General features: G+C 33.8%; 1 protein-coding gene across 15 annotated transcripts in view; it reads right to left on the bottom strand.

Annotated features, from left to right (window-relative positions):
• Nucleotides 1-23,166, bottom strand: part of LOC138707703 (mucin-2-like) — a 153,079-nt gene that overhangs the window by 117,120 nt on the left and 12,793 nt on the right. For 13 of the 15 annotated variants that reach the window (XM_069837538.1, XM_069837539.1, XM_069837540.1 and 10 more), the window contains exons 2-3: nt 17,502-17,613; nt 1,073-1,226 (exon numbers count right to left, since the gene is read on the bottom strand). In XM_069837538.1, coding sequence (XP_069693639.1) covers nt 1,073-1,110 — 38 coding nt within the window. In that variant the 5' untranslated portion in view covers nt 1,111-1,226; nt 17,502-17,613. The remainder of the gene's footprint in view (nt 1-1,072; nt 1,227-17,501; nt 17,614-23,166) is intronic. The other 2 variants (XM_069837536.1, XM_069837535.1) reach the window with 1 other exon arrangement.

Here is a 23,166-nt window from a genome sequence, read left to right as displayed (position 1 = left end):
CCGTACAATACATGAAATACTATCAAGTACTAATATCAACTCTGAAAACATATATGAAACGTAAAGAAAGTCCCTATTTTTATAACTTTTATATTGAATGTTTTACAAAACAAAGATCTGAGATATTACTCTACAATAAAATAATGGAATTAGAAGTACATGGAAATCTTTACAGAGGAAAGTGATGGAAAGGTATGAATACTTGAATTTAACCAAATTTATACAATCCATATTAAGTTTTCATCAACTGCAGTTGATGTCATATCGAAGCAATTTTGTGTTATTTATGAGAAGATAATTGTATTATTCTATACAATTGCAGCCAGCATCTATTTATAATGATTTACTATTTACTATTCTGTATCCAGAAATATTTATGCCACGAGATCTCACATTATGAGGAAACAAAATAAGTATTTACTTAAACATATATGAATTGTATGAATACGACCATTCCCATCAATTCTTAGTGAGTTTGTGCATTTTCTTCCTGTAACTCTTCAACTAAGAAAATTAAACCCTACAGCATTTGTTAAAATCACAGAATAATGTAACTGAAATACTATCAATAGAGTATGTAACCATGCAAATATTAACTTCCTCCAGAAGAAATAAGGACTTCGCTTCCTTTCTTTCAAACAAAAGATTAACTTCTTCCTAATGATTATGACAAGGACTGACAAAACTGCAAAAAAAAGTTGTAGCAATTCTTGATCAAAACGACATAACCTTCAAAATTCTATTTTACTACCATTACCTACTTTGCTAAATAGTGAATTAATGGAAGCAATAACCTATAGCTACTGATGAATTTCAAAGGGAAGTCTATAGTAGTAGTAGTAGCAGCAGCAGCAGGAGTAGATGTCTCAAAGAAACTGAAGCACTAGTATCTACCATTTACTGGCATATACAAAGAATTCTTTGAAACCTGAAGCATCATGCATTTCGCATGCACACACTTCTGTGAATTTTGTTTGCCCAATTATTCAAAGAAGTTTCCTAGCATTTGACTTCTTATATATAAAACTCCAAATATTGCGCAACAATGAGGACCGAGTTAGAAGTGACTTACTCAATCACATCCAGTAGTTTTTGAGAGCCATCATCCATCTCCAGACTCACAGTCAGCTTTGATTTTCCTGTTGAGTGAGCTACAATTACTGTGACCGCCGGGGGCGTTGAGTTTCCATTGCACAACAACCAAACCAAACCGCTGAGGCTTCTGTCTGTACATATAAGAACCTCAACTTAGAAACTAATAACATATTAATTAAAGGAAGATCTCCAGAAATATTTGGAAGTTTATATATAATTCTTTCCCTTTATAGTGCGACCACATTTATAAGGCTTTGAAAGTAAAAGCCACATAACAAAAAAGTTATAATATACTGATATGAGCTAATATGGAACTGGTTCACTCTCCAACACGAAATTTTAGTCTTTAACAAAATTAATGTTATTATCAAACCAACACACATGCTAAGAAATGAACAACCAAGTCCGCAACTGGTCATAAACATCAAGTCAGTAAAATTGTTCAATGGCTCCAATTATGATGTTAAGCACTTTGATCCTTTCATACCCAAAAGGTTTTGTTGATAGAAAAAAATCATTTTTCTATATTTGTGCTTTGAATGAATGTTTTTAAAAATTGGCAGGAACATATACCAGAGACCCGTAGCTTAGAAGCTACATTGCGTCTGATTCAAATTTGTACGATTTCATAAGAGCTTCTGGTTTTCAAAGAACATGTAGTTTACAGGATACGCTGGGAGCGAAAGGGCTAAGAATTAAATAGAAAATGCATTTCATATGCAGGAATTACAAAAAAGCAATAAATATCGATTCTTTAACTGTTAGGTTGTTGTTAATTGATTGCTGTAAATCGTAATTCTGATTCATGCAACAGACAGTTTCTTTATATTACCCACTACAAAAAAAAAATCTGCCATTCTTGGAGAAGCTGCAGTGGCTTTACAGTCATATTTGTTAAACACAAAACTATTTCATTTTTGGGTCATTCTACGTAATTTTTTTAGCCGGTTATTTTAAGACGCTTTATCAACATCTTTGGTTATTTAGCGCCTGAATGAGATGAAGGTGACAATGCAGGTGAAATGAGTCCGGGGTCCAACACCGAAAGTTACCCAGCATTTGCTCATATTGGGTTGATGGAAAACCCCGGAAAAACCTCAACCAGGTAACTTGCCCCGACCGAGAATCGAACCCGGGCCACCTGGTTTCACGGCCAGACGTGCTGACCATCTACAAAATTAAGGAGAAAAGCACTGAATCATAAAATTATAATTTTGTCTGAAATTTCCATATTTCCTCGAAGTACAGACCCAGAAACAAAATTTGGGCCACCCGCATTTTCCAAGTTTCAGTTATAACATACTCTGCATGCTCAATAAGCACCTGTTTACAAGCAACTCTTTCAGTATGCAAAATTGTCTGCTTCAGGGATTTATATTATATACATAATATTATTATAAACAGACATAGTGGCTTAAGGTAAGTTGTGATATATTTAGAATTGAATATTATGTGCCCATATTGCTTAATCATCTGCCATTATGTGGCATAACCACCTGCCATTATATGGCTTAGGCCTAACAAGAGTTACGAAAACAACCTATTTTTTCATTCTTTCCCGTGGTCCTTAGACCAAGGCCATAAGGTTGTGTTGACGCAGCTGGTGTATACTTTTTTTTGGTTCTGAGTATATATGGTCTGGAGTGAGGCCTGTATCTCTTTTTTCATAGATGTGTTATTATATGTACCAGTAAATATTTTTAGGTATATATCAAATCCAGTAAGTGAAAATGAACATTAGTATAATAACAACGTAAATATTGACAAAACAAAAAACTAACTAAAAACTAGAAGAAAGATGTAGAAGTAAGGAGACTGGAACTTCGAATTTCGTGCACACTACTCTGTGAAGTTAGTCACTTGGCTAGGACCACTGACGGAATACATGAAGCAAAGCATAGAAAACCTACCTGTAGCATTTATTTTATATATATGGCTGTCAATAAACTAGAATATACAAGAATCTATTCGACTATAAAGTTGCTAATGATTTCATTAAAATATCATGTTTCATGTCATGATCTGCCCTTGGTAAAAAATTCATCTTACTTCTCAATTAAGTGGGGAAATATGCGTAACTTCTTGTAATGTATGCAGATTTTGAAAGAGTGTGAAAGGAAAAAATTACATTCCACTGGATCGAAATGTATTTCTTCTGATCTCAATATCTGGAGTCATCACAGAAGTTATATATATGGAAGAACATTTCATAATTATTTTCACTATATTTAAATTTAAATCATAATCCGCAATTTCTCTTATGAAAAGGTTTTTTAATATAGTTTGCTGTCATGGTTTCTGCCAGTGTAAAGATTTCATAACAATGAATGAAGCGTTATAATCATACTTATTTTCTTTTTGCAATGCTGTTTTTAGTGTAATATAAGAATAAAATTGCAGAAAATGAAGTTACATTAGTAATAAATAAAATATTCTCTACAAACAGCTAAGTTCACCAACCACGATCAAGCATATGAAAGTAAAATCTTTAATCAATCACTGTCAAATAATTTATTTTAATATTTACTTTCATAATATCTATCAATCGTTAAATCGCTGAAGGAGTACTATGCATTACTGCCTCCATCACATTGAATAAACTGAATAAAGATGAACAGTATAGCATTACAAGTTCTATAAAAAATTCTTGGTAATATTCTACTCAACTATTACATCCTAACAGCACTAATTTTAAGCAAAAGATTCACTTCACTTTAAAACAGGGGCGGTAAACTCGTATTGTAAATAGAGCAATCTGCATAAGGTAATGGGAGAGATTGAGTGCTCTGAGAGAGGCTGTTTCCCGGCCCTGCTTTAACATTTTCTGGAAATACATCTTGCCATGCAAGCTTTTTGTATTACAGTTTCTTTTCCCCCCAATATTTTATACTTTTAAAATAAACATAAATGCCTTCTTATTAAGCTTGAAATTATATCAGTTTTCCTTCTTATATATTCTCTTTCCGTAATATCTACATGTCCATTTTCAGTTACGAAAACTGTTATTTCCAAGAAATATTTATGTTACATGAGGGACCCTCATTATAACTGGCCAACAAGGAGACTTTTGTACCAAAACCTTTATTTCTAAGAAAGGTGTATGGTCCTCATACAAATAATTTAAACATGAACTAAGGATATATATTATTTAATGTACTGAAGTACATATGATATTTCCATGCAGATATTCTGCGTCATCATACGATGAAAGAGTAATGGAACGGAGAAAAATTCTCTCCGGCGCCAGGATTTGAACCCGGGTTTTCAGCTCTACGTACTAATGCTTTATCTACTAAGCCACACTGGATACCACCCCGACGTCGGACAGAATCGTCTCAGTTTTAAGTTCCAACTCTTGGGTTCCCTCTAGTGGCCGCCCTCTGCACTATGTCATAGATGTCTATGAACGAAGGACTGAAGTCCACACATGTGCTGAGATGCACTCGTTATGAGTGACTAGTTGGCCGGGATCCGACGGAATAAGTGCCGTCTTAAATCACAAGTGATTTAAGCATATCATATATATTATTTAATGTACTGAAGCACATATGATATTTCCCATGCAGGTATTCTGCGTCATCATACGATGAAAGAGTGCACCTCAGCACATGTGTGGACTTCAGTCCTTCGTTCATAGACATCTATGACGTAGTGCAGAGGGCGGCCACTAGAGGGAACCCAAGAGTTGGAATTTAAAACTGAGACGATTCTGTCCGACGCCGGGGTGGTATCCGGTGTGGCTTAGTAGATAAAGCATCAGCACATAGAGCTGAAAACCCGGGTTCAAATCCCGGTGCCGGAGAGAATTTTTCTCCGTTCCATTACTCTTTCATCGTATGATGACGTAGAATATCTGCATGGAAATATCATATGTACTTCAGTACATTAAATAATATATATGATATGTTTAAATCACTTGTGATTTAAGACGGCGCTTATTGCGTCGGATCCCGGCCAACTAGTCACTCATAACGAGTGCACCTCAGCACATGTGTGTACTTCAGTCCTTCGTTCATAGACATCCATGACGTAGTGCAGAGGGCGGCCACTAGAGGGAACCCAAGAGTTGGAACTTAAAACTGAGACGATTCTGTCTGACGCCGGGGTGGTATCCGGTGTGGCTTAGTAGATAAAGCATCAGCACGTAGAGCTGAAAACCCGGGTTCAAATCCCGGTGCCAGAGAGAATTTTTCTCCGTTCCATTACTCTTTCATCGTATGAACTAAGGAATCATCGCATCATAAGATCGATTTGATATTGATGAAATGCATCTTATTTCAATGATATATTGGAAAATTGATGCCTGTTAAGTTGTCATTCATCAAGCAAAATCTGATAAATGCTGAATGTGAAATTGGAATGGCTAAAAATACAAATACAAATTTTTACAGGTGTGCTATTAGATCATATTGTTGATTGGACAATTTTTCAAAAGTATACTAAAACCTAGGTCACGCTTGGTGAGTTTATAGCAACGGGAACTCACTGTTAAAATCACTCAGTGTGATAAAAAAATTGTTACTCGCCATATGCCTAGTGAGAAAAAAAAATCGCACCGACCAGATTTGGACATGTTTCAATTCTGCTCTCTGATATCTAGTCACATGACATACACACGCGCAGCAACTATTTGTCTTGTGTGACTGTTCAACCACTGGAAGAGAAGTGAATAGTAGCAAATCATTTATGTGCTCTGCTTTTCCATCTCTTCACAAACAATCTTTTAAAGTGGTGTTCACTGACAACATTTCTGTAATTTATTGAAGAAAAATAAATACAGGACTTTTCAGGTGTCCTTACGAAATCAAAAAAGAATGCAAGACAAAATCATTAAAGAAAGAATATGTCCTATACAGTATAAACAGCACGTCTCAACAATCCAAACATCCGATAATCCGAATACACTACGAAATGTTAGTTGAGTCTACAATACCAGAAAGCATACAAAACAAGAGAATAATGGAAAACAAGATCCAATGAAGCTCCCTCATCTAACGCAGTGGTTTGTAGATCAAATAATGGGGATTTTAAACAGAATAAGAAGGAATGACAATGATTTCTACCAACTTTTAAATATTTATAGTAGTGTATGATTTTTTTAAGCTCAAATATATTAATTCCATATATTCGATAATCTGAACGACCCCCAGTCCCAATTAGGTAGGATTATCGAAGTTCTACTGTATTTTATATATATTTGCAGTATAAATATAATAAAACCATTCCTACTTAGGAAAACATGCTGACATCACTCATATTTAACAGATGATTTGGCAGCCTGAAGTAATTATTTATCATTTTATTATTAAAGATAAATTCTTTGCATGACTAATAAGTTGAGAAATACTTGTATTTCAACCTTTAACAAGTCCACAGAACATTTTTTAACAACTTCTTTAAGTAGTGCAAACACACAAAGCATTATAAAAAGAAATCTCTGCATAGACCCTGTAGGAATAATACACTCCTTGTTGCAGAGAAAAAATATAAATAACCATCAAATTATGGAAGATTATTTTAAGGTAAAAAAGTAAGAATACGGGAAAAACTTATAATCTGGCAACCCTATCTATTATCACACCATGTACATTGTTCAAATTGTGTTTCAACGTTCAAAATGAATAAGTGGTCAGGTGATCAGATATTTAATAATAATTAGGCTCTGTATTCCAGCTGCCTAAAGGCTGAAGTTAAAGACACATTGGGTATATAGTACACCGAACACAGGTAATATAACGGATAAGGATATAAACAAACAGGTCAACTCCCATTCTGAAGCTATACCAGTAAACATATGCTTGAGCCATGATGTTCATTTTCGCCATGATCTTTGCAGTGAATAATAACAGAACTTGAACATATGCAGATGTCACTTGACATGATTTTATATTGCAATAAATTCTTTCAATGGCACAAGATGTTATTGGTGCATGATGTAGTACAAGATATTCTTATTATCTGATATTTTTTCGTGTTTAACTAGGATAGTGCATGTCGCTCATCACTGAAAAGCCACTAATTTTCTATGTACTTTTGTAGGAATTCTATAAAATGTAGATTATTAAATTTATTAATTAGGATGTTGGCACTGAACATCACAGTAAGCTACACAAATCCATGCTGAACATCGAGTTAATATCTTCATAATTTTCAGATTTTTATGGTACTGGTTCTTTTTGATTACGTTCAACAAACTTTCTGTGCTTTTTGGTACTGCAGTGTCTTTCAGTGCACTGTTTTTGTCACTTTTACGTTTATTTTACACAATTTAAATGTAATATTATCTACATTGACAGTAAAAATATTAGTTCAAATTATGCTCATTTCGGGTATCTATTCATATGTATTCAATTCAAATGTAAATTGTAAATAAATTTGAAAATTTGAATTTAAAAAAAAAAATTTGAAATTTGAAATATCTTCAACTATGCCCTACAATATTACACGTTTGAGCATCTTCCCTAAGGCATTTTACCTCTGCAATGATCCTTCAATCAGCAACAAAGATGTAATTATTTAAATAATACGATTAGTAAGAGCAGTGATCGATAAGACTACTCACTATGACTGCGTCCTGGTTTCTAGAGGAAGAGGGCAGAGGATGCGTAACTATTTTGTATATGAACGTACCTGTACCTGCGCTGTGACGTCACATATACTTCGAATCAGGCAACTTCATTCCAGTTTATAGGTAGCTGGAATACAGAGCCTAATAATAATACTTCTCGAGATTTTGTGGAAGTGCCTGGCAAGGCCAAGTGGGATGCTTATTACCACTTATTACATGAAACTAGATCATAGAGACAGTGCATACTATGAAATGATTAGTGAATTACGTAAGTTAGGATTTAAATTTCAGTAGATGAGGTCAAGAAAAAGAAAGGAAAAAAAACATAAAAGACGCGAAAATCCTATGAAACACAGCAGATGGAACGAGTTCTATTACAAGGATTATCTTAACAATCTTACTATCCATGGAAACTTGCAATGTAACCTGACTTAATAGGGATTTTAAGTAAGAATAAGTAGCGAAAGTTTCACTGCAGTGCTTGTACCTTTGGATGCATAAAGGTGTAAAGGTCGACCCAGGACAAGCTGGAAAGACCAGTGTTGTATTTCTGGAGACGGAACAGGCTGGATGGCCTAAACTATATAGCATGTATGATATTTTCAGTGAATGAATATTAAAATAAGGATGAAAAGGAATGTATTAAATTCCTTCTCAGATATGGTTTCTGGAAGTATGACGACTGAAATAGTGTGTGTATGTCTACCCACTTCACTTTGCGTGATTCGGGTTCCACATACTGCGGATAGATGGCAGGACTGTGACCCATTTTCAAATTGCACACCACTTCGGCACTTATGCATGATGTGTATCTTGAAGAGTTAAGTCGTGTACTAGGGTGAATGTATGTTAAGTGTAAGTGTAGTGTAGGGAATGGGTGAGGATGATGATGAAGGTGAGGCAGGGAGAAGGGGAAACCCAGTGCTGGCAGTAGCCTACTCCTGTCGAATAGCACCAAGGGGGCCGCCAGGCTTAACGTCACATCCGACAGACGAATCAGTATCAACAGTGACATATGCCTTCCCTTCATATAACATTGTTATAGTGTTCTTTTCTTGAGAATGATTTGGGCAGAGGAAGGACTTTTATGATAAAATTTGATTGTGGACTCCATGAAAGTGTTTAAAAAAATAAGCTTGTGGTGTAAAATAAGCTATTTATGGCCATGTTTTAGTAGTAATTTAGTTATAAAATGTGTATGTTTTTATTAATCACCTGAAAAAAAATTTCAGTCATCTGTTGTAATGTGGCTGTGAAAATTCGGCAATGCTGAAGCCAGAATACTTCTTGTTAGCTTGTTTACAACAAAACTGACTACTGACCTAGCTTGACTGAAACTGCAAGGTACATACGGTACCTAATGTTACTGAATTCTAAAACAACTTAGTGCCACACTGCATGCGAAGGTCATATGAATACGAGCTGTCACAAATGTATGGTTATCAGATTCAATGTGTACTATAACAATCTGTGCTTCAAATATCTTCAGTCAGTCTATTCTCAAGCACCAATACATAATGAAGGACAAATTTTTTTGTCACTGGAACATTACATGGACTACCAAGCAAAAGTCTCCATTATTTACAGGGAGCTTCCAGTCTGCTGGAGACTTACCACAATCAAAACAGTTTCCAATTAAACTACACTTTCTCCTACTGCTATGTCATGCATATCTAAATTACTTAAATGCCATACATTATTAATTATTACTACAGGGCGAATGTTTGCACACTAGTGTACAGTAATTTGTTCCCTGAGAAGGTATAATTTGTCAGCACAAAACAAACATGCTCAGAATTAAATGAAACAGATGTGACAGTTTATATGAACTCTTATTTTGGTAACAAGTATATAATTTTTATATATGTGCAAATAAGGGGATATTTTGCTATTTCACCGATTTAAAATCTTGATAAAAAGGAATCAAGCATTAAATTTTCAAACGACATGACAACAAAAAAGACAAACATACCTGTACCACATTGCAAAAACTAAACCAATAAGTATGCAAATAACAGTTTCCACTGTCATCAACAAAGAGAGAGTACAAGAAAAAATTTCTTTTACCATGGATCCATATTGAATGTAAGTATGATTCAAAGACTCTGATAACAATGAAAACAGGTAGTGAATTTTTTATATAACACCGAAGTCACACAGTGCTGATAGAATTTCTACTTGTAATAACATGAGAATGTATGTTACTTGCACATATTTTGTGCTGTTAAGTGCATGTTTCACTTATCTGAATAGATAAATGCATGTACACATTGCTGATTTTAGGTTACATGAATCCACCCTCTAACCATTACAAACTAATTTCTACTGTACTCTTATTGGTAAGGCAATACCTGATCATTTCACTACAGTTAATATCACTATCCATTATAATACAAGTAAGGTATAAAGTACTAACTGGATGGCAAGAAGAATTAAGAATTTACGAAAGTGAATTTTATGCACATGTAGACGTGGATAAATTATTATTAGCAAAGTTGACGATTTTTATGGTACAATTTTACAAATTTGACTTTTCAATTTAGACTACAGTTGACATTTTCACACATTTCTGAGTACTATAATCATAAAAATGTCAACAGTAGTCTAAATTGAAGAGTCAGATTTTGTGGAAATGTCACAAAAATCGTAAATTTTGCCAATAATTTGTCCACGTCTGTATAAAGCTCAGATACCAATATTTTACTTTCACACATACATTAATTTACTTTATTTTGATATGTATATGAGTTTATTATTCATATATATTTCCAGGTAAATGTTTCAGATAAATTTCCTTAATACCTTGAAACGTGCAAAGATAAACACCTAAAGTTTAAAGGCATGAACATTTCCTTTTGTTAGAAGAAGTTAAGAGTAATTAATTTTTGATTATATACATTGAACAGCAAAAGAACCACAACATTAAAATTTTTATAGCTTTATAATTTAATAACTTAATATAAATAATTGATTAAATGGCGATCTTACTCGTGTTAATTGTGTAAGCATGTGCGGCTTACAGGTGTTTCTGTGCTTCTTCACACCATCCTCAGAGCCTACTAGATCTCGGCGTCATCTCGAACTTCGCTGCCTGTTGTGTGGGTGCGTTCGATTGTTGAAAAGTGTTGAAATGTGGTGTCAAATAGTGTGTGAGTTCTGAAATTGATCTGTGTGTTGAGAATTCGATCAGGGTGTGTTTTAGTGTGTCTGTATATTTAATATTGTTCTAGAGTGTTGAGTTTTTGGTTTTTGGGTTGTATGTGTAGGATTTCCATGTCTGTATTTATGTTATTGTATGTGTGGTTAGTATTGGTTATGTGTTCAGCATATGTAGATGTATTGTGTCCTCTGGTTATTGCTTTAATGTGTTCTTTGTATCGAGTTTGGAATGCTCTGCCTGTCTGTCCAATGTTACTAACCACACATACAATAACATAAATACAGACATGGAAATCCTACACATACAACCCAAAAACCAAAAACTCAATACACTAGAACAATATGAAATATACAGACACAATAAAACACACCCTGATCAAATTCTCAACACACAGATCAATTTCAGAACACACACACTATTTGACACCACATTTCACCAATTTTCAACAATCGAACGCACCCACACAACAGGCAGCGAAGTTCGAGATGACGCCGAGATCTAGTAGGCTCTGAGGATGGTGTGAAGAAGCACCGAAACAGCTGTAAGCCGCACATGCTAACACAATTAACACGAGTAAGATCGCCATTTAATCAATTACTTATATTCAAGTGTTAAAAGTAGTGTACGAAAGATTCAACATGAACTTAATATACTTCAATTATTGTTATTGTCATTTCACTAACTTTTGAAGCAATTATTCAATTTGCAACATTATCATTTTTAACAATTTAGTTAAGAAATCATTGAAGGTCTCAATATGCAAATTTTACACTTTACATTAATTTAAATCTGATTTGAGATTTTTACGTTGACTATTACACTCTTACTACGTCATACTACTTTTGACCAATAAAACGGTACGAAAGGACGTATTTCAACCAATCATGGCTGCTTATTGCACAATTTTATCGCGTCCATAGCATTTGTTTAATTTTATCGCGTCCCTAGCATTTGTTTCTTTGTTTGCCAACATTTGAAACTGCGCTGGTCTGGACGTCAAAAATATATATAAAATTACAAACCACTCCAGTCGATGCACAGCAGTTTCAAATATGACTCGCATTGGCATTCAAGAACAAGAATTAATAAAAATCACTGATCATACCTATGCATCTTCTGAAATCCGATTTACAAATAAACGAAGAGCACCATTCGGAAATCCTGAATAAGTTGAATACACCATGTAGGCCTAAATCAACGAGTTCCACTTCTATTATGCACACGTCCAATATAACATCAATTGAACCACCAACCACATTCAAATTTGAAAATTGTACATTCAATAATTATTCCTTTTAAAATTATTCATTCGGAAATTCTGAATAAGTTAAATACACCATGTAGGCCTAAATCAACGAGTTCCATTTCTATTACGCACACGTCCAATATAACATCAATTGAACCACCAACCACATTCAAATTTGAAAATTGTACATTCAATAATTATTCCTTTTAAAATTATTCATGTTTATTTTTTATGTCATCGTCGTTAATTAAAACTTTTCTAATACTTGTGTATATTAGTTAGGTTATGTTATAGCTTCTGCTCTGAGAGGATAAAAAGAACTTCTGCTATATGATATTATGGATAGTCACGTATCAGAGATTGTTTAATATTAAAATTTATTGAATAGTAATCATTACAGTGTCTGTATAAAGACACTACTGCCATCTAGCATGCATCTAGCATAATATTTGTAATGTTGAGATGGTACAATAATACATTTGAAGACAGTTGTATTTTCGTAAGTCAATATTTTATTGTATTGGAGTACTTCGTTACTTCTAATCTTTATATACTTTCTTCTAATCGTGTAATAGTCAATTAAATCCCACTCGAGTTTTGATTTTCTCTAGATAAATCAAAACGTCTAGTGAGATTACTATTGATAAACCGATCAACACGATGTGATGTTCTTGAATATTCATATGTAGACATTAAACATTTCGAAGCTAAATACTGATACAAAATCAGGGAAGGTAGGAAAATCAGGAACATAAATGTTGGATCTATTACCAAGAACTAAAGACGTCAGCCAACATTATTCTTCCCAAAATATCCCAAGCATGTTACATAGCATTGAGGTCAGGGCTGTGTGGTAGCCTGTTTAGTATATACATCCCTAACTGACATAAGTACTGACCGACTACATGTGAGTGTATACTATCATGTATAAGACAAAAACTGCCCCAATAAAAGAAGCATATTATGCAACGAGGTTCTAGAGAACTTCTTCAGTATACCTGCAGGCTGTAAGAGTTCCATTCATTATGAAGACCAGTTCTGTCCTGCCTTTCAGATTTAATCCAGTCCATGCCATGACTGAACCTCCATGGAATGCCACTCTTAAAGTTACTCTTCTCCTATTACAGCATGCTCCCACGCCAAATCAGGACAAGCAAAACACAGGCACACCATCCAATCTCGAGGGGTCAGTAAAGAACCTGTGGCTGGTCCTTAGACATAAAGGGCCGTATTCATAGACATTTTTAGCACGGGCTTTCGGTGGATTATCAGCGTTTTTCGTATTCATAAACCAGTGTTAGCGATAGGATATATGAATTCTGTACTAGTAACCAGTGGATAGCCGGGGCTAGCTTAGTACGCTCGTAGCACGTGCTGCAAAATGTTTATGAATACGGCCCGAAGTGTTTCCTCGAGTCTTCTGTTTTTTTTACTTACTACACAGAGAGAGTATCCATAGTGGAAGTAGATCTTCTGTGGCCTTATCCATACCACTTAAAATAGGTGCCATGTTTTCTGTAACTTTCACCACGTTCTCTGGATGATTGAGACACTGACAACTAACACACCAGCAACTTAATCTTCCACCAAAGCAATACCGGTAATTGTTATTGTAGCTTTCTCTCGAATGGAAGGCATTTTTGCACACTGAACTCTAACAATAGCATGCATTTCGGTCAGTGTTAAAATATGAAACGATTAACAAGCCACACCAATTATTGAACAGAATATCTGGAATGTGTATAAAGAAACAATTTTTATCATAAACCGTTCTCTGACATTGCTTTCATCAGAAAAGCTTCTGGGAATGGAGGGGCATTAATTAAGTGAATTTCTACATTGCTTACATTCAAACTTTATATAGTGGTCCGTCTTTTGCTGTTCAGTGTATTACAGAAACAAACAACAAAAACATTTTCAATATTATTATAAAAGAAAGGAATTTCAAAATTACAGATATTTCAGATAATTACAATGCACTATCTACAACTTTGTGGTTTCGTTAATACACCTCAATCATGAGAAATCCTGACAGAGTTGTCCGATATAGCAAGTGTTTGTTACAAATTCATTATCATCAAAAGTTTCGGTGCACAAATGAGTAACTTTTGAAACATCCCAATGCCATCAATTTTTATAAAAAGCATCACCAGTCAAATATTTAAGGCTATGGATCTATGAAATTTCTAACTTCTACATTTTTATACCAATTAGTCTGAAACTTTTACCACATATTTCTTACAATGTGAACATGCAACACACAAATTTTCACTTTGATATTCCAATTAGTTTACTTATAATTATTATTTACTTTTAGTATTGAATTATAATTGAATAGCCGCCCACAGCAAAGTTGTAACCCTCATTTCTCATGAGCTGACTTTCTCGTGAATAATGGTTGTTAATGATGGGCTATGTGTCATGCTTGTACTCATATTAAAATCTGCACACGTCTCACTGTCAACTTTGCTCTAAATATGTTTTTCTCCATTTTGTAAGAATTTCGTATTTGCTGGTTATAACCTTGTTCTGGGTGGCTATTCAATTGTCCCAATTTTCAAAATTTACATATATTATATATGTAAAATATGACACATACTTTTCATATTTTTCCAATTACTTTTTGAGAAAAAAAAATATTTACCATTTTAATTGTTAATTTTTTAATTTTTTTAAACTTATCACATCCTCAACACATGGTGATTTGAATACTTTCAATAGAAGAAGAAAACACATGTGTCAATATACTTCACATGTTTTGTGGACTTCTGTGCAAAATTCACGGAGATTGGAGAAAAACTGCTGTGCAAAATTTCATTGAGATTGGAAAAAAAACTGCATTCATTAGAGCATTTTGAATGTTACAAAATGTTGAAAATTGGAAAATTGAGAAAACGAGTATCAAAGTACAGCATGAATATACATTCTATCGATAACCTTCCTTCTTATATGGGTCTAATACATACATTTTTCTACTACATAACAGCACGAAATATGAACTGAATGACAAGTAAAATTAGTTAGAATGAAGAACAAAGTCTACCAGAATGACAGCTGAGTATCAGTTTAAAGGGCTGCAACTCCACGCACGTGCTGGTCATTTTCAATTTGTCCTGAGATGCTTTAAATTGTCATAGGGTCAAAATAAGCACAGATTTAGAAAACTGAAACATTTTATTTATTTTTTTTTTAGAGTTGAAAACAAAATTTCCATTTTTAATGGTTTCTTCGTTATTTTCATCGATCCATAGCCTAATTCCAAGTAGATGGTAGATGTTTATGAACATTACATAGTTCTTTCTTTAGATTATTTTATTACTCTGAAAAAACCCTATAAACATTATAACTTTTGCGAATAAATTTATTTCTGATGCAATGACACTACACTGCTGTACCACAGCCAATCTAATCGGTCAGTCAATCTTGAAAATTACACTATTATTACGAACTCATGATTTAGCCTATCAAAAGAGTTGCCATCTCAGAGTAACACTATTGGGGTTATAAAAATGTAATATGTTTTTTAATTAACCACATTAAAAAATAAATCAATAATTTAATTTAAAGTGATACATTCCTTACAATTATATATTTAATGCAGCAAGATCCACTGTTTATGTGAATTAACAACTAATCACGATTGTGTTCTTTCATACTCCCTATTACTTAGAGCCACTATGACATACTGAATCCCATAACCATTCACACAATTCGAAACAGAAACAAATTACCCTTCATTTGTTGCTCTGGATTACCAGATCCAAACCTATGCTATAAAGAGAAGAACTATGGTAGTTCTTTAGCCAAATGGTGTTGCTATGTTGTAGGAAGAGGACATCATCATCACTGTTGTTTTAAGACAATTTTCTGTTTTAGAAAGTATAACCCATAGTATTTATGCCACTGTCTGTTCCCTCTCTTAAATTACGAACTTCAAACTTAATCCATCTCTTGCTTTAAGCTCGAAAATAAAAAGGATTGCATTAATTTTTCGAATTTGTAGAGCAAATCCCACATTTTTTGTTTATATGTATTTCGACTGGAAGTATAATTCTATAAAAAATTAATTTCTCCGAAACAAAATATTCCACACATAACAAAAAAAAAAAAAATACTACAGCTGATCTTTTTCTCTCTGGACTTCCTGCAGGTTCGGTGCACAATGGCCTTTTATAGTCAAAATGTTTTCAAAACATTTACAGGCCATAATATTAAACAAAAAATGCGAAGAAAGTATAGCTGTTCTTCAATAAATAGCAGTTTTTGTATTGTTGTGCTCACTACTTTCAGTAAAATTGGATTTTATATGCATTATTTCCGAAACTCAGCTGTAAAAATCGAATGTGAAGAAAAATGGTTCCAATGGCTTACAAGAAAGGGAGAGACAAATGGAAAGATGGTATGCCAAAAATATATATATATTTTTTTTAATTTGAAGAAATCTCATCAAGTCTTCGAAGTTTCATATAATATACAGGGTGGAAGTGAAATAGCCTTGCAGATTGAAAGGGATGATAGGGTACAGGTAAATGAATAGAAGACCTATATTATGTTTTGTGATTAAATGCATGATTAATTAGAAAATTAAGTTTGACGTTTCAGCAGTCCGGCAACATCGTTGCTAATATGCTCTACTTGTGATACAGATAAGAGGTCAACGAACTCGGCGAGTCTCTGTAAGTAAGCTGCTCTCTCAGCCAAGACATTGCCAGTCGCAAGCTTTGTGCAATGGCTTGAATTTAGGGGTTTTCCAAGTTAAATTTACAAGAAAACTGTACATGCTATTGAAGTATGCCAGAGGGATAAATTATTCTTTATTAGATTTCCTATCAATATGGACAAAAATCACGATCCTACTCGCAATAGTTAACGAATAAGGGATTGTTAAACATTTGGGGAAAAAAAAAAATTCCTGAAAAAAAAAAAAACTATGAACTTTAATTTTTTTGTTACAACATGAGCTATTCGCACTGGAAATCTGCAAGGTTATTTCACTCTATATATATATATATATATATATATATATATATATATATATATATATATATAAATGGTGGAAGTGAAATATATAATTAATGAAAGAATTTTAAAATAGAAAAATGAAGTACTTTATGTACTGCAACAGAATTTCAATTCAAAATATTTTACTTTCTGAAAATCATATGTCTATCTAAATGCTCCTGCAAAATGTACAACATATTAAACTCTGTCTTCTGGCACTATCAGCTGTCACTGATAGTGAATATTTCAATGAGTAAGAACATTTATGATTGACAAAATTCTACAGAAAATTAAAAATCAACAGCTTCCTTAAAACAATGTACTCTATATCTAAGTACTTGTATTAGTTTTAAATTTATAACATAAAATAGACATTTCCAATGTTTCTACAGTTTCAAATTAAAAGTCTATGTTGAAACATTTCATCATACCTGTTAGTTTTGTCGGTGTGGTTGCGATATCTATATGGTTAGCCTAACCCATCATTATTGGCTGTGTGGCTGGCTGCACAAGGCTTAACTTTCTCATAAATATGGTTCATTCCTGAAACACAAGCATAAGGCATCAAAAATTGCATTATAAGTATACAAATGTTGAACTATTTTAATGTGTGATATTTAAAAGTCTTTTCTCAACATCGCTAAAAACAGGGGCATGTACATTACTTACCACATCTTTGCTAGCGAGTGTGTACTTTTATACCACTTATTCCTTACCACATGCTTATTTTGTATTGCTTTACAAAGATAGGAATATATTTATATATTTCTTAGAATTTAGTTTTAAAGGAAATAGTACACGGAATTCCACTTCATATTTGCATGGTAATTAGTTTCAAGTATTCAAGATACTGTAATAAATGTGTACAAAACAAAAGGAATAATTTCTGTGTAGAAAAAGAAATTGATCTGTGCTGACAGATTAAATCTGCAGTAGATATACTTGAAACCAGAAGGTAATAATTCACCTATCAAACTAACTGTTTCTACTGATTAAAAATAACTTCTTTACTGTGTTAATATTTAAAAAATACCTGGCTGACTAGTTTGGAGGTGGTGTCCCTCACTGTCCAGCGCTGGACCTCACTAGGCTTCGGACAATGAGGAAACACCACCTCGAAATAGTGATTATACAATGTTAAAAAAAAAAAAAAAAAAAAAAAAAACCTTAACTGTTTCTAGTTCAGTGTAATTATCTCACTCGCACGCGCGCACAGTATCTCGTTTATTCTTAAGAAACAACATATGTGACATATATAATTCTCCCTACTAAGACAAGTTGATGAAATAAACTATTTCAAATACTATATGGCTTGTGAAGTTAAACCATTTCCCAGCAACTATTAATGAAGTTCTTGGTAAAATACAATTAGATTACATTAAATACATATTAAACATTAAATAAAGCCTAAACAGAAATCTTCAAGATAGCAAAAACATTAATGTACTGTACTGGATAGCCAGGAAGTGAACTGACTGAAACTTCCAAACCTTCCATTAGAAGAAGAAGGGGGGAAAAAAGACATCAATTATTTCCGATTATTTTAAAGTGTTCACATAATATATTAATAAATAAGCAATGTGAAAAATGACACAATTACAAAGCAGATGAAGAGTACCTAAGCCATTATATACATAGGCGTATTTTTATTCAGAGTACAGTGTGTAACATGGCTGCATATTTCTGGGTAGGAACAAACCTATACGACTGAAATAGATTTTATCTTTACCTATTACACGACTGTATTTTTCGTCTTCAAGCTTTTCTTATCTTGCTTGGAACCATAATTACCTACTCAATTTTTTGCCACATACAACTTACTCAGAAAATTCATGATTTTCAGATTCAGTGTACGGAAATCCATGGTTCAAATAATATCTGCACACAGTACCAGAAGATGATTTTATTTTGGAAGGTATTTTGGCATTGATATTTTTTTCGGATGAATCACTTTAATGTTTCCACAATGATGTTCTTCACTTTGTCTGCTTAATATCTGGTGATTAACTAAAAACTTATCCATATTAAGAAAAAGTATTGCGACTTATGCAGCAAACTTCAAGTTACAGTCAACTTGCCATTCACTGCTTCCAGTATAGAGTAAATTAAATTTGAGACTAGTGTTGATTGATTTTTATATGCTTCGCAAGAGTTTGAAAGTGATCGAGATCCTTCTCTAAAGTTCCAGTGGTTTATTGTATACCCTTCACTAGGGTTCATGATATATATGGAGAATGCTCAGCTCAGTAAACGAGTCCTATGCCTATGGATGTCCTGCAATGTTCCACGTGGCAAAAAAAAAATGTGCTGTGGTCCAAAAAGATTCGAGATCCACTCACTTCGATATTTCATTTCCATGTTCCCATTGATCAACTGCAACTCATGATAAATTATGGCTCCATCATAACTAAGTGTAAAACTTCATGCAGTTCCACATTTTTAATGATTTGGCATACTGAGAAAGTAAAAATGAACCTTATCTGAGCATGGTCTTTGCATTTGAATGAAGCCTGCTTTATTTTGCGTAAGTACATATTTCGAGGGTTTTCCCCTTTAAATGCATATATCGACATCTTTCCTTGTTTTGCCCGATTTATTATCTATTTTCACAATTTCCCTCTGTTGATTATAAGAATAATTTCCAAGAAGAATAAAAATTCTATGAGAAATACACATACATACATAGAGTTCCTATACAGACTGGGCTCACTCCAACATCTACCTAACTATATTTGTGGGTGGGTGGAGAGTGGTCATATGCCAGTGTACAGACAAGTCATCACACACTTCCCTATGCAGACCGGTCCCACTCCACCCTTTACCGCTTAACTTCCTCGGGACGGGTGCTCTGACTGCCATCATTAAGCCAACAGAATATTACTATCTGAGACCAGTATAGGAACTCTTTGTACATACATACAGGTGTATGATGATTAGTACATCTTCCCATACCCATTATTAGTAATTTTTTTCTCCTTTCGTTTCTTTCCTCCCAATCTCCCTCTTGCAGACCTCTTACTATCATGCTTTTCACAATCCCTTCCGTCCATGTCTTCAATGGACTCTCACTTCCTCCTTTCTTTCCTTTTGGTATCAATTTTGGAAGCCTATCTCCAGTCATTCTTCTCACATGTCCATGAGAAATATAAAATCAATTACTATTGAGGTCATGAAATTGTTGTGACATCAATGGGTGCTCTGATTTCGTAGAATCAAAACGATGTAGCCTATTTAAACATCTGCCACAATGAAGGCACGTGCAGTATACATTTTAATTGCAACAAAAAGCAATTTCTAGCTGCCAACAAGTTTTATTCACTACAAAGTGAAGAATTAGTGCATAATCAATCTGATAACCACTGACATGTCGAAAGAGGAAATTAGCAAAACTGCTGCTTTTCAATTCAAGTGCACAAAGTCGTCCTATCCTTACTGTGTTTTGTAAAAATTTGTCCACTCTTTTCAAAGTAGTAAAGCACCATTCTGCTTGTCCAGTGTTCGATCAGAATGACCACTATGATCAGCAAGAGTGTGCCATGGCGTAATTCCTGACAGCTCAGTTTAAACATCTCATGAGTGTTCTGAATTTACATTCAGGAAATCAATGACAGCACAACACTGCAATGAAACCTAAATAAGAGAGAAAATGCCAAGGTTAGAGCTGGGAGGGGGTACTCGAATGCAACAGTCAGAATCTTAATTCCACTTACATTACAGTGGCTTCTTCCAAATCCCTCAACAAGACACTCTCTCCTAACAGGTCAAACTCAATACATATCCTAAAAGGTTCGCCTATGCTACCGACACATCTCAAAAATAGCTTCACATTCTGTATTTTGTCAACAATTTCAAACATATTTAGCACAAATATTGACTCCACAGACCAAGAATTCATTAAATATAAGCAAGTATGGATGTTTATGAAATGAGCGCAAGTTTCATACGACTTTTTATGCTCGACCATATTTCTAACTTGAAATTATTCAGATGTATATATTTTATTTGTATCTGACAAGATCGGAAGTGACCTTGTTCTAGGTCGTGAATTGTGAGATGTGCGCAGACGCGAAAGTATTTATTTTTTCCGAGGAACAATAACGTCATTGACCTTGATGTAATCCTGTTAAACTTGATATAACCTTGAGTATTGAATTCGACATTGAAAAACGAGATGACAAATTGAATTTATTTGAATATTATTTACAATTAACGCTAATTATTATAGTAACAGAACATAACCTTCTGCGACAGTATTGGATTTCAGCCTCCGTGACTTTTCGCTAATTCTCTTTCGATTGCATGTCCGAGAATAATCGATACTTGCGGTTTTATAACAGTACAAAGCTGACTTGTCATTGGCTGAACACCTGTAAGCTGAGTTGTCATTGGCTGAAGACCTGTACTTTAATGACATGCATTAAAGGACTGCTATCAGGTGTATAATTACTACATTTCAGCATGGTCGAGCATAAAAATATTTTCCAAACATTTACAAGGCTGCTTCTACTTCAATTATGAGCCACGGTTATCATAGGTTGAAAACATGTGCAAAGTACTTGTGCATGCAAAAAGAATGACAATTTCAATTCTGAAAGAAGCAGAATTTTCTTTCATTTTCGTGCGCAATATTGTTTTTAAGTATGTAAAAGCAAAGTACAAGAATTCTTAATATAAATGTAAATATTAAAAAATTAGATGTTTATGTTTTGTACAACAGTATAAGCTCAACTTAGTCACAGCTGTTTCTAAGGTACCTTAATCACTCTCCATGAAAAGTGATTACAAAGAATGGAGATGGAATTAATTTTGGTAATGTTACAAAATAAAGTAACAATGAGATTCCTCAAATATGTTGCGTTAATTACAATCCTACAACAGAAAAGCTCCCAATGATTTGAAAAAGTCTTAATTATATGAAATAGAAAACAAGAGATCAACAAATAAAATTGTCAAACCTCATGTAGAAACATAAACTTAACAAAATATATTTAAAAATTGGTCTTGAAAATGAAGTGCCTGAAATAAAACAAGCATAAGAACAGCTTTCCAGAAAAGGCTTCGAGACGAATATTTGAAATTCTAAGCATCAATAAATGTAATTTAAAGAAAGAAAAGGAAAAAAGAAGCATGGTAGCTTGAAACACGGAAAATATTTCAAATAGATATGTGAAGTGAAAAGAAATTGTGGATGTCAAGAGTCAGTAAAAATTTAATATCCAAATTTTCTACTACTCGAGTCACTACCTAACTCAAATGAAGGGTCCATGGAGAGAATATGCTAAGTAGTTTTAGTTAAATTTTTCAGGGGAGCACTTCTTAACTTTAACAAACCCATAAGACATTATGAATTAACATCTCATTTAGTTTAATTTACAATGTTACACTGCAGGCTTTCTGCTATTCTCATTTACTAGAAAAGTTAGTCCACTTTATGAGCTAGCAGATGGAACCAGAAAACAAAACTAACAAAACGTGACTTAACATGCACTTTCCATGGATCCTTCAAATGTGAGATTCAGTAATATGCTGAGTCAATGATTGGGGAATAATGGTTTGTGAGTTTGTTATAAGCCATAACCATTTGACATATTACAGAATGGGGTTAATGTCTAAAATGAAGCCCAGTAATGCAGTCATCGTAAGGAAATACAGTGTTCCTATGCAGAATGGTCCTATTCCAACCTCATCATCATCATCATGTTAATTAGCAATCCTAAAAAGACTGTTAGATTCTTTTTCATGCCATCTTTTCGTGGGGTGTCCTAGAGAGCATTTTCCATTTGGACATTATTTTATTATTGCCTTAGGGAACCTAGACGATTCCCTTCTCATGACATTCTCCTTCTAGTTCTGCTGATATCTGTAGATGTAATCTAGAACTGGTGATATATTAAGTTCTTGTAGTACATCTTCATTTACTTTCTGGTTCCATTTGGTGTAGCCAGCTGGTCAGCCTACGAATCTCATCTTACATGCTGTTAAGTCTGCTTTTGTTCCTTTTCCTGAGAGTCCATGTTTCACTCCCATAACAGAGGACAGGTCTAGCCATTATTTTATATAAACAAATATAAGTAGATTTTCGAACTGAAGGTTTCA

Source organism: Periplaneta americana, chromosome 10 (genome assembly GCF_040183065.1).
Source record: "Periplaneta americana isolate PAMFEO1 chromosome 10, P.americana_PAMFEO1_priV1, whole genome shotgun sequence".
Taxonomy (NCBI): domain Eukaryota; kingdom Metazoa; phylum Arthropoda; class Insecta; order Blattodea; family Blattidae; genus Periplaneta; species Periplaneta americana.
Note: the sequence above shows the minus strand (reverse complement) of the source record. Positions and strands in the feature narration are given on the sequence as shown.